Source organism: Stegostoma tigrinum, chromosome 17 (genome assembly GCF_030684315.1).
Source record: "Stegostoma tigrinum isolate sSteTig4 chromosome 17, sSteTig4.hap1, whole genome shotgun sequence".
NCBI classification, from domain to species: Eukaryota; Metazoa; Chordata; class Chondrichthyes; order Orectolobiformes; family Stegostomatidae; genus Stegostoma; species Stegostoma tigrinum.
Genome location: NC_081370.1, coordinates 17,426,833 through 17,440,538, shown reverse-complemented (window position 1 = coordinate 17,440,538; position 13,706 = coordinate 17,426,833). Strand labels below are relative to the sequence as shown.

The window sequence follows — 13,706 nt, the reverse complement described above, 5'->3', positions numbered from 1 at the left end:
GATCCCAGAGGTCACCGCTGTATACTTTGCTCTGGTGTCGTCTTAATAAATGACCATTCATCGATACTGTTTACTGTCACATCCAATTTTATAGCCCTGCTGTCGTCACACTTCTCACCAGGGTCTTTAGCTTTATTTACTTTATCAAATGTCTTTTTGAAGTCCATGTGCACATCAACCACTCCTTACCAAAAAATCTAAATTGGGTGTTAGACATAATTGTCTTTAACAAATCAATTTTAGCATTATTTGATTTATCCACATTTATTCAAATACTTATTAATTTTAAATTCCTAAAAGGTCACAAGATATACAATTGGGGAAAGGAGTGCTGATTGGCCAAAATATTGCCATGGCGAAAGCAAGGAACTATGGGATCCCTAAATTTCTACGTTCTTCAAGAAGGTGCAGGCTTGATTTTATTTGTAGTGAATCTGCTTTAAGCGAGTTGATGATCTCAAATCAGTCATTATTGCAGCTCTTTGTATACAGGATTGATTTGCAACTGCTCCCCAATCACAGAATCACATCCAACAGCATATGTTTTATTTTGTAATTTTGCCCCAACTAATCATTTCTAAAAGATTTTCCTCTACTAAAGTTAAACTCATTGATCTGTAATTGCTGCTTTATCCTTGCACCCTTTTGTTGAGCAAGGGTGTAACATATGTAATTTTCCAATGTTCTGGCATCACCTCCCCATACCTAAGGAAGATTGGAAAGCTATGTTCAGTACATCCACAATCTTCACCCTCACTTCACTTGGTGTACTTCAATACAACTATTCTAATTATGATGACTTTTCAATTTTCAGTACAGCTAGCCTTTCCAGCTTTTTGAAATTAATGGGATGTGAGCATCAATAGTAAAGTCAGCTTTTCTCGTTTATTCTTAATTGCCCTTAAGAAACAAGTATTTAGCTGTCTTTTGGAAACTCTGCAGTCCTTCTGATGCAGGTACTCCTGCAGTGGTGTCAGGAAAGGATTTCCAGATTTTTGGCCTCGTGACAGCAAAACATCAATGAATTAATGACATCAAGGTTATATGGTTTGGAGGGGAAATTTCATTCTGCCCTTATTCTTGGTGGTAGTTTGACAGCTTGGAAGGTGCTTTGGTTAGTTGCAGCAGTGTATCTTGTAGATGGTATGTACTGCCATCACTGTAACAGTGGTGATGGAATTCAGTATTTAGGGCGGTCAACAGAGTGGCAATTAAGCGGTTTGTGTGTCATGGATAGTGTTGTTGGAGCTGTACTCATCCATACGCCTGAGACAGTCTTACGTAAAACGTCTGACTTGTGCCTTCACATAGTGGACAGAAAGTGAATTACTTGCCATTCATTGCCAAACTCTGACCTGCTCTTACAGCTAAGTATTTACTGGCTGCTGCAGTTAAAAAACTTCCAGGATACTGGAGAGGAATTCAATGATGTCAATACCATTAAATGCCATGGGTGTATACGATTAGATTCTCTTTGGTTAGAAATGACTATTGTCTGGCATTTTGTATTGGCCAGATCTTGCTGCATGTGAACACAGATTACTTCAGAACCTGAGGAGTCATGAATACTGCTGAACATTCTACAATCACTGACAAACATACCCTCTTCATGACATGATGATGGAGGGAAGGTCATTTCAGAAGCATTTGAAGATGGCTTAACTTAAGAGACTAATCTGAGAAAGTCTTGGGTCTGAGATATTCAGCCTCTGTTGACCACAGATACTATCAATTTTTAGCTCATCCAATGTCATAATATCTCAACTATTTCCTCTTTTGTTATGACTTTGTATGTCTTTACCCAGATAGGAGTTCCTGCCATAGAACTCCTTTAGTAACTCAGCCAATACTCACTCAATCCATTGGAGGACCCCTTTGCAGTTTATAATTGGCCCCCAAAACCCCTCTTGCTACTCTTCGACTACTTGTACAACAGTTGACCTATCATGGATTCTTATTTATGTTAACCACCAATCTCTTCTCAATCTATTAGTTCCTCATATTTATTTTTCCAAATTTCTCTCTGAACCTCCTATTTTAAGCTCGGTTCTTACTCAGCACCCTCACAAATGTCACGTGTCTTCTCCATCTGACTCTCCCTTCCATCATCTAGAGAGACCTGGATTTGGTTGTCAAACCTTTTCCATTGTCAGAATGTATTTGACTGTTCACACAATATCACTCCAGAGACAGCCCATTGTTTGATTATTTTACTTGCCAATTTTTAATTTCAATTTAGCCATATCTCTTTTTCTATTAAATGAATTGGGCCACTAATTACTTTTAAACTAGGCTGCTCCTTGTTCTCCTCCACAGCTAAATCTAAATCTTACAATACTATGATAACTGTTTCGTAAATTTTCATGTCACTTTATCCACCTCGTTCTCCAGAAACAAAAAAAAGTCTCCTTCCTCATCGAAGTAAAACCACATGTTCAAGAAAGCTTCCATGTTCAATTTTTTTTCTTCCTCTCTTACCCCACTATACACTGGGGCGAAAAAAAGTCCTTCATTATCAGAGTTTATGCAACTCCTATATCTCCATGTGTAGTGAAAGCTTTTCTGTGGAAGAATACATTGTACTACAAAACTCTTCCAGGAAATTTCATGTGTTCTTCTTTTGACAATATGTTCTTCTTTTTGTATGAAAAGTGACTAAGTTTACAAGATAGATTAATTTCCTGTTGTGTATGTCTCCTTAGAAATTGTGACAGACCCTAATGTTAAGTGCAAAATGTATGTTCCATATAGTCCCAAATGAAAGATTAGTATCGTTGAAACACCTATCAATGTCCTTGACGTTCAAGTAGTCCTATTATAATATCAAAATTACAGTTTCACAGTCAAATTACACTTTTGATTATGAAGTTGAGCAGGTTTTTTGATGCAGGAGGTGGTTGCATGTGCAAATTGTACTGAACAATATATGGCACAATATTTTTCTTGTATATTAAGTACCTGCTGCAAGGTTATGGTTGCTGGTTTATTTATTGCAATAAAAGTTTCTGGTAATTATTATGCAACTAGTATATGGCACAAAATCACTGCTCCATACCCAAATATGGTGCAAGGTCATTTATGCATGTCACCTACTGTGTAACTGCATAAACCTTATGATTGCATTATTTAGACAGTTTGAATTCATAAATCAAAAGTAAACACAGGGTTGTGAGGTTTTTTCCTATTCCATCCCATTCTCAAATGTTACCCAACCAATTGCAATGTTGACTAATCTTAATGTTCTTAAGTTTTGCTTTCCTGTTCAAGGAAAATGCTTTTCTCAAAAATTAAGAAACAGCTCCATATTGTGAGTTTAATCATCATCGAAGGTTTTTAATTTTTTTAGTGTAACATGAAAATGATAACGGTAAATATGAATTATGCACTATAATGATGAATCCATTGTGGAGCTAAAACTCCCAGTAATTAATACATTATTTCTCATAGCCAGTGGGTAATGGGTTCACGTGCGAGTTGTGGAATAACGTATGATTCCCATCGCCCCAAGGAAAAGGCTGTAGAAGAGAAACAGAGTTGCATTTGTATTACAGTATGATAGCAAAATGATCTGAAATGACTACAGCATTTCATTCTTTATTTGCCAGTGTGCTGCAAGGAACTTGTGTGAAATAGCTATGGCATAATTTGAGTAAAGGACTAGCACATAAAACTATTTTCCTTTATTTACACATGCTGGTTATAAATACATCATACTGAATGGGGACTTCGATATATTTTAACCAACCTGTTCAGATCTGGTATGAAATATGGGATTTGAACTCAAGTCTTCTCTGAAATTTCCACTCTCACTTCCTTTGCATCTTTCCTAGTCATAAGAACTAGGAGCAGCAGTAGGCCATCTGGGCCCTCAAGCCTTTCCCACCATGTAATAAGATCACGGCTGATCTGTTTGAGACTCAGCTCCACTGACCCGCCCACTCACATTAACCCTTCATTCTTTTACTGTTCAAAAACTTATCTAGCCTTGCCTTAAGAACATTCAGTAAGGTAGCTTCAACTGCTTCACTGGGCAGGGCATTCCACAGATTCACAACCCTTTGGGTGAAGAAGTTCCTCCTGACCTCAGTCTCACTAGTCCTGTGCCCTATCAATTTTATGTTTACGCTTAGAGGCAAGAGGCATGGTTGATTTGTTGAATGAAGACTTAGCATCTGCCTCACAGGTAACGATGGATGCAGTCCAGGCCGTGGTGAATAAGGAGGAAACTTGATCACTAGAACAGTTAAAGTGATAAGCTTCTAGCACAAAACTGTTAAGGCACCAGGACTGCATAAGATGCTTCCAAGACCACTGAAGAAAGTGACAGCTGAAATTGAAGAGGCATTGGCAGTTATCTTTCAATGTTCTCGGGGACACTTAGGTTGGTTCCAAAGGATCAGAGGATTTCCCATTTTTTAAAAAATAAGTCAAGATGGGCCCGGCAATTATAGCTCAGTATTTTAGCTTGAGTGCTGGGGGATCTTCTAGAAACAATCGCAGTGTTGAAACAGGCCATTCAGCCCACTGAGTCACACCAAACCCCTTAAGACCTTCTGATCCAGATCCATCCCCTTACCTTACAGCCCTGAATTTTCCATAGCTCATCCAACTAGCCTGCACATCCCTGGATACTATGAGCAATTTAGCATAGCCACCCCACCTAACCACCATATCTTTGGACTGTGGGAGGAAACCCACACAGACAGAGAGAATGTGCAAATTTCATACAGGCAGTCACTCAAGGCTCAGTCCCTGGCATTATGAGGCAGCAGTGCTAACCACTGAACACTGTGTTACCTCATTAGGGGTAAAATGAATAGTTATATGGAAAAATGTGAGTTGATTCAGAAGAGTCAGCATGGATACGTGAAAAGAAAATAATCTCTATCTAATTTATGTTTTGGAAAGGTAAGAGAAAAGGTTGATAAGGGGAAAGCCCATGAACTTCTAAAAGTAACTCAATATGGCGCCACATAACGGACTAGCAAAGGAAAATATAATGTTTATGGAATAAAATGGACAGTAGAAACATGAATGTTGAGAAATAGGAAACATAGAACATAACAGCACAGTATAGGCCCTTCGGCCCTCGATGTTGTGCCGACCTGTCATACCAATCTCAAGCCCATCTAACCTACACTATTCCATGTACATCCATATGCTTACCAATGACGACTTGTATATACCTAAAGTTGGCGAATCTACTACCGTTGCAGGCAAAGCGTTCCATTCCCTTACTACTCTCTGAGTAAAGAAACTACCTCTGATATCTGTCCTATATCTTTCACCCCTCAATTTAAAGCTCTGCCCTCTCGTGCTCGCCGTCACCATCCTAGGAAAAAGGCTCTCCCTATCCATCCTATCTAACCCTCTGATCATTTTATATGTTTCAAACAGATTAATGGTTCCAAAGAAATCATACCAGACTTGAGCTGTTTCTCTTGCCGGCAAGACCTGCAGAGTTTCTCGAGCATATTTGTTATACGTTAGTGGTTAATAAATATTTATCAGATTGCAAGATAGTTCCACAGGGGTTGATGTTGCAGTCCATGATATAGGTAAATGATCTGGATCTGGGTTTGCACAGTGACAATTTCAAAGTTTGTGGATGAAATCCACGACCAAGCAAACCACTTGATACCCCATCTATCACCTTCAATATTCGTTCCCTTCACCAGTGACATACAGTGGCAGCAGACTAAACTCATGCTTAAGACATATTACAGTAATTTGGAAAGGCTCCTCTGAAAGCTTCCAAATCCACAACCTCTACCACCTAGAAAGACAATGGTACTATCTATAAGTTGCAGAACAAGCCACATCATCCTGACTTCGAACTTCGTCTCTGTTCATTCACTATTAGAGGGTTAAAATCCTGGAATTTCCTACCTCATAGGATTGAGGGTGTCCCTGCATTCCAAAAACAGCACGGGTTCAAGAAGGCAGCTCACCACCAGCTTCTCCAGGGCAATTAGGGAATGAAAATAAATGCCTAGTCAGCATTACCCACTCCCATGAACGAATAAAAAACATTCAATTTAGTGAGATCAAAAGGCCCTTTGTGCCAGAACAGTGAGATCCAGTGCATCCTAGGTCTTCAAGGGAATTAGAAGTAGAAATTGTGGAGGTGCAGGTCACAATTTTCATTTTGTCCTAGATACAGGTATTGTATTGAAGGTATTCAGGATTGAAAATGGCATATTTTTTGAGGGGAGAAGGATAAACTTCAATTACGAGTCAATCAGTTTGAGATTGGTGATAGATTTTTGGAACCTTAATGGAATAATATTTACAGCTGTTTGGGCAAGTACATATGAATAAAAGAGAGCCAGCACCAATTCGGGAGGATTTTGATAAATTATCTTTAAGCAGGTTTGTTATTCAACAACAGAAGGTAGAGGATAGTACAGTACTGATATTTTGTATACTGATGTTTAAAAGTTGTTCCATAAAGTATTACATTTTAGATTTGTTGACAAAATTGAGATACAACCAACTGCAGGGTTGATTACTGAATTTTTTAGAAGTTGCATTCAGAAAGCCTGTTTTTGGGACGGAGGGACATATACCTTTGAGTTCTCCAATGTTTGCTGCTGTTTAAACATACATTAATGACTCAGACTTGGGAAAGGGATGTGTGCAGGGCAAAATTTTTAAATTTACAGATGATATCAAATACTAAAGGTAGTCATATGCTTTTAAAGGAAATGGACATACTGTTGGAGTGCATGAAAATACAACAGATGAAATAGGGTTGGTGGGGAGGAGACACTTGATGCACGAACAAATACCATTTTTTTCATTCTAGGAGACAATCAGGTGAATGGTAAAGACTGCATTTCTACTGTTGGAAATTATGAAAGTTCACAAAGTGTGACAAAAAACTCCATGACTTTTTTTTATGCTTGTCTATACCATAATTCAAAGCCCTGGTGTTCTATTATTATTTCTGATTGACAAAATTGGTTTATCACTAAATTATTCTTTTACTATTTACTGGAATATCTCTTATAGATCATTTACTTAGTCCTGTACCTTGTTGCGGATACGGAGATGTTCATAAGGCACAAATTCAAGAGGTTCATGAGCTGACTTCAGAAAAGCATTCAGCATGAGGGCAGCAACTGCTGGTAAAGCGACTACAAAACTCATTAACTTCCACATACGAGCTAAAGAACAGAAAAAGCATCAAATGTAGATTAAACAGAATCGATGTGTAGCACTGGCAATATACAATATGGCAATGACCATACAGCTAAATGTATTTAGTATCTGCTGCATGGGATGAATTAATTATGTGTATTTCTGTTATTTTTCAAAATAAAACATAGACATATTCACTACAGACCAGTGTAGTTGGTAACCTGCTTTGAAAACTTTTTTTTAAAACCAAAATATTATTCAGGTTGTCCACTTCATCATCAATTTTCTAACAGATTTTCTCAATCGCCAAAAAATCTTAATATGTGTGCTCAACTGAATTTGCTAATATCTAAATACAGTTTGGATTTCCACCATTCTTTGAGTTTCTAATATGCTTCACATGCACAAAATGCAGCTGGTATGGCATCATGTAGCTTTAATACAGTCACTGCAACGTTGAGTGAGAATGGGTTCCTAACATTACCTGACCAGCACTGAGTTGCACAGGAAGTAACTGACATTGGAACTGACTTGTCCAGCAGAAGTGTTCATCATAAAATGAGACACAAATGCAGTTTTGTTTTTAACAAAGTATAAGCTAAACTTTTAAAGTCAGTTGGTATTTGCTATTAATGGTTGTACATATACTTCATATGAAAAGTAGTATTTTCAACCAGTATACCTCACTATCTTTTAACAATGCCTTGTGATATACTGCAACACTCTTCAGAAAATAAAGTTAAATGTTCCTTATCACAAACAGCACAACAAGAAATCTATTATTATGTATAACAGCTCAAAATTCTTACACTGATTGATATACCATTGAAATGTAGTATATCAACCTGTTTTGAGAGAATTCCAATGCTAAAATTAGCTCAGCTGAAGCTTGGTTTGGACTTGATACTTTGTTTCACAGTTACAGGTCAGTGTCAATCTGGAAAGGTTGCATTAGATTGGAAAATAGTAAATGTAACTCCTCCACTGAAGAAATCAGATAGGCAGAAAGCAGGAAAATACAGTCAGTTTGCGTGATATCTGTCAGAGAAAATGCTAAATTCTATAATTGAAGAGGTTATAACAGCACATTTAAAGAATCTTAATGCAATCAGTCAATGTGGTTTTCTGAAAGGGAAATCTTGTTTGACCAATTCATTAGAGTTCTTTGATGAAGTAATAAGCAGTGTAGATAAAGTGTAAGTTCTATTTAGATTTCCAAAAGGCATTCAAAGTGCTGCGTTAAAGGTTACTATACAAAATATGAGCTCATGGCATGGAAGGTGCATATTAGCATGAATAGAAATCTGGTAGACTAACAGTAAGCAGAGGTTGCGTTATAAATGTGTTGTTTTCAAGTTGGTGGGATGTGAGGAATGGTGTGCCACATGAATCAATGTCCTCATGTTTACAATCAATATAAATGACTCATTATCAATAACAGTAGTTAGAAAAATTCCATATTTCTACGACACTCCACATATAAATGTTTTCTAACTTCAATCTTGAAAGGTCTGGTTCTAATTTTCAATTTATGTCCTCTAACCAGATTTCCCAAACAGGATGATTAGTTTCTCTTAGTTCCCTTTAACATCCTGAAAACTTCAATTACAATTATTTCCTTAATCTTCTCAATTTTGGGGAATATAATCCTAGTTTGTGCAATCTCTCTTGCAATTTAAATTCCATCAGATTCATTACAATATGTATATATTGCAGCCCCAAGCCAATATAATTCCTCCTAGAGTGTAACTGATCACAGCAGATCTGAACGCAGTAGTCTGGGGATAGCTGCAGCTTAACTTCAAACACCTTGTATTCTCACTTTCTATTGGCATTGGCCATTGTTATAATTTCGTACCTCTACGACATTTAACGGTCTTTGTCCACAGACCCAAAGCCAAATCCCTCCAAAGAAGACAGTCTCACGACCGCCTATATTGAAATCTATTCGCTGTCATTTTGCCCTTTCACTCAATTTGTTACTACTGTGAGGGCAAAACTTCCATTTTCTATATTAAACTGTACTATTGTTTTACTAGCTAGAATACTTTGCTTAAAAAAGGTAGATTGCCATCTAATTATTCTCTCAGCTGTAGCCTGCAGCTAAAGTGCAAGGCCTCTTACTTATACTACCATCCATATGCCTATCTAATAGCCATTTAAATGCCCCTAATGAGGCCAACTCCACTGCCCTCTCCAGCAATGCATTCCACGCCCCGGCCACTCTCCGAGTAACGAAACCACCTCTGACGTCTCCCCGATATCTAACTCCATTCACTTTAAAACTGTGTCCCCTCATAAAAGTTACCTTCACCCTAGGAAAAAAGTCTCTGGCTGTCAACTCTAACTATACCTCTGATCATTTTGTACACCTCTATCAAGTCACCTCTTGTCCTTTGTTGTTCCAAAAAGAAAAACCCTAGCTCTCTCAACCCTTCCTCGTAAGACCTTCCCTCCATTCCAGGCAACATCCTGGCAAATCTCCTCTGCACCCTTTCCAACACTTCGACATCTTTCCTGTAATGAGGTGGCCAGAACTGGACACAATACTCCGATGTGGCCGAACCAGACTTTTGTATAGCTGGAGCATAACTTCACGGCTCCTGAACTAAATCCTTCTATTAATGAAAGCGAACACACCATATGCCTTCTTAACAACTCTATCCACCTGGGTGGCAGCTCTCAGTGAACTGTAGACATGAACCCCAAGATCCCTCTGCTCCTCCACCTGCCAAGAATCTTTCCATTAATCTTGCATTCTGCTTTCAAGTTTGTCCTTCCAAAATGAATCACCTCACACTTTTCAGGGTTAAACTCCATCTGCCACTTCTCAGCCCAGCTCTGCATTCTAACAATGTCCCTTCGTAACCTAGAACAGCCCTCTGCACTGTCCACAACGCGATCCACCTTCATATCATCCGTGAACTTGCTAATCCACCCTTCCACTCCTTCATCCAAATCATTTACAAAAATCACAAATAGAAGAGGACCCAGAACCTTGTGGGACACCACTCGTAACTAAGTACCATGTTGAATAATTTCCACCCACTACCACCCTTCATCTTCTAATAGCCAGCCAAATACGGTGACCTTGCCATATAAAAGTATATAGCAACACAGAATTTTACAGATTTTCAATGATATTTTATCTATCCACTCCTACAGAAATAATAAATCAAGCTTTCTTCCAATACAACATAGCTTTTTTGCAAAACTAATTTCATATCCAGATATCCCTCTCCTGACTTGGCATCATAAATAACTAAAACAACACCTTTAATATAATGAAACATGCACAAAAACATTATGAAATGAAGTATGTCAAGTCACAAATAGAGAAATTAGATGAGGTGCTTGGTCAAAGAGGCAGGTTTTTAAGTATCCTTAACAGTAAGAGTGTGAGGTACAGATGTGGAGAGGTGAAAGGAAGGTATTTCAGAATTTGGCACCTGTAGGCAACTGAGTTTAGAAGTAATGAAGGAATCTGAAGTAAAGGCATTTTCTCAACTCCCAACACACCTCTGTTCCTCACTTTGGGTATATATACTCTCATTCACATTACTGTGTAACAAAAACAATGAGTAAAGAGGCTTAGATAACAAGATGTAGAGCTGAATGAATACAGCAGGCCAAGCTGCATCAAAGGAGCAGGAAAGCTGACGTTTCAAGTCTAGACCCTTCTTCAGAAATTCTAGACCTGAAACGTCAGCTTTCCTGCTCCTCTGATGTTGCTTGGCCTGCTGTGTTCATCCAGCTCTACACCTTGTTATCTCAGATTCTCCAGCATCGGCAGTTCCTACTATCCGAGTAAAAAGGCTTCGTTTCTTAAGCAGCTCACAATGCAGATAGCTATATCTGAATATTTATGATAAACTGAAGATTAGCAGAAGATAACAGATGGGAGGTCAGATTTTGGGGACTACAAATGAGAAAAGAAGACAAAACTACACTGGGGGAGAAGTTAAATTGAATAAGGTTCAGAGGAAAGGCATAAGCAGAAAAAGAAATGGAAAACAATGCTGAAAGCATGTTTTTAAACAAATCATTCAGAGGAAACAGGCTTTGCAGGCTGAGCCAGCATTTATTGCCCATTCCTAATTACCCTTGAGAAGGTGGCAGTGAGCTGCTTTCTTGAATCTCTACAGTTGATCTGGTGTGGGTACACCAACAGGGCCGTTAGAGAGACAGTTGCAGGATTTTGCCTCAATGACACTGAAGAAACAATATATTTCCAAATCATAATGTTAACTTGCTTGGAGGGAAACTTCAGGTGCTGGTGATCCTATGCCTGCTGCCTTTGTTCTTCCACATTGTAGTAGTTGTGGGTTTGGAGTTGATAAATTGAGAAACATCAACTTTTTAAAGTAGAAAATTCTGATTTAATGATATTAGTTGAGGCATAAATATTGGTCAGGATGAACTTCAATATTTTTATTAAAATACAGCCATGGCACACAACCTTTTGACTCAAAGCAAAATCATTGGAAGGTTAGAGATCAGTTATCACCATTTATACTATACTGCAAGGGAGTTGTTATCTCAGGGATTCAAGCTGAAAGGATCAAAAGCAAAATTATGCTACATGCCAGTTACAGTCCAGTCATCTCTTCCCACCAACTAGGTGCATATGAGCATCTATGTTTGTTGCATCTCTTGTATGTCTGATCTTAGCACTTTTCGATCTTGCAAATTTTGGTCGTATGTGATGGGTGGGTGGAAATAATTTTAATTGGGATCACTAAAATACAGCTGTGAAGCATCCAAATGAAGTTTAAAGTCATAATTTCCTAATCTCAGGTGCCACCCCAACACTTGCCCCATCCAGTCATGCTGTCTCTGTCTCAGCCACCCTTTGTTTCTTTGGCTTCTTAACGTTGTCACTGAAGGACGAGCTACTCCCCCTAACGGTTACCTTTCAAATACTATTGTAGCGTTTGGCTACCGCGCTGACTCAGTATCAGCTTTTCACATTTTTGATCGGCGGATCAGAACATTTCAGTCTTAATGTGGTGATTGCTGATCGCTTGTTGCTGCGGGCTTTTGCTTTACCTGCTCCTGGTTGTCTACGTGCTTGGCTGGCTGTCGCCAAACTTCTGCCGATCTTCAACGCTGCTAACCTTGGCGCCATTTTCGTCCAGAGCCAGAGCTTCGACGAAGTTTTTCAGGCCACGAGCTGTATTGTCTATGACGTCATAACGCAACGTCACGTGGATCGTGTAAGAGAATTGGACAGTCGGCTCGTGAGAGTCCGCTTAGGCGTTAAAGGATTGAGAATTGAAGGATGGTAGAAATGAGCTGGAGGAAAATAACGTGAGGAGCAATGGGAAAGAATACCACGAGGAAGTGCGGACGACAAGACAGAAGTTTGATTCCATCAGTCAGTTGAAATGTCAGAATTGAACAGAAAATAAACTTACATTTATATCTCACATTTTACGGCGGCAGCGTGTCATAAATCACTCCAGCCAAGTGCCCTTTTAAAGTGTAAGAAGCACAGACTAATTTTGCACAGAGCACGCGCTCACAAACAGCAACGTAATAATGGTTAAATAATCGGCTTTTGTAATGTTGCTGAAGGATGGACATTGGCCAGGAGGTTGTTCTTCAAAATATTATAATACGATCTGCCTCAAGTCCTGCAGTCTTGAACCTAAAATCTTGTGACTTCGTAACAAATGTATTACAAACTGAGCTATTATTGACAGCAAGAGCATGGAACATGTGTAGCTAAAAGAGGAGAAGGCAAAGTGAAAGATGAAGGAAGTTACTGGAGTAGGGAGTGAATGAAATATAAGGCATATAGAAACGTAAAGGAGATATTTTAAAATTTTCAGTCATGCCCCGGCATTGTTTGTTTCCATCGCTAGCTCCTAAACTTTTCAGGGTCTTGTGTAAGTTATCATTTTGCTCTCCTCAACACGAATAGAGGATGTGTGGATCTGGATTGCTTTGTCAATTTGCTATGGCCCCAAATAAACATAGAAACATAGAAGAGAGGAGCAGGAGGAGGCTATTCAGCCCTTCTAGCCTGCTCCACCATTCTTCACGATCATGGCTGATCGTACAACTCTATAGCCTAATTCTGCTTTCTCCCCGAAACCTTTAATCCCATTTGCTCCAAGTGTTATATCTAGTCACCTCTTGAATATAATCAATGTTTTGGCATCAACTACTTCGTGTGGTAATGAATTCTATCGGCTCACTGCTGTTTGAGTGAAGAAATATCACATTATCTCCATGCTTAATCATCTACCCCTAATCCTGTGACCCCTGGTTCTGGACACACCTGTCATCGGGAACATCCTCCCTGCATTACCCTGTCCAGTCCTGTTAGAATTCAAAAGTCTCTATGAGATCCCCCCCTCATTTGTTGAACTCTAGTAAAAACAATCCCAACCTAGTCAATCTCTACTCATACATCATACCCACCATCCTTGAAATCAGCCTGGTAAACATTTGATGTACTCCCTTGAGAGCAAGAGCATCCTTCCTTGAGGAGACCAAAACTGCACACAATATTCTAGATGTGACCTCACCAATGCCCTGTATAACTGCATCAATAT

General features: G+C 38.9%; 1 protein-coding gene across 2 annotated transcripts; it reads right to left on the bottom strand.

The window, feature by feature from the left end:
• Window positions 1-3,314: 3,314 nt before the first annotated feature.
• Window positions 3,315-12,348, bottom strand: LOC125459360 (cytochrome c oxidase subunit 6A1, mitochondrial-like). Of its 2 annotated transcripts, XM_048545746.2 has the most exons (4): window positions 12,193-12,348; window positions 7,036-7,169; window positions 5,890-5,957; window positions 3,356-3,515 (listed from the first exon to the last, which is right to left on the bottom strand). In XM_048545746.2, the coding sequence occupies exons 1-4, from the start codon at window positions 12,269-12,271 to the stop codon at window positions 3,464-3,466; spliced, it is 333 nt and encodes a 110-aa protein (XP_048401703.1). In that variant the 5' UTR covers window positions 12,272-12,348; the 3' UTR covers window positions 3,356-3,463. The 2 variants fall into 2 exon arrangements, with proteins under 2 accessions (XP_048401704.1, XP_048401703.1); XM_048545747.2 differs by lacking the exon at window positions 5,890-5,957 and having other exon boundaries at window positions 3,315-3,515.
• Between the last annotated feature and the right edge of the window lie 1,358 nt (window positions 12,349-13,706).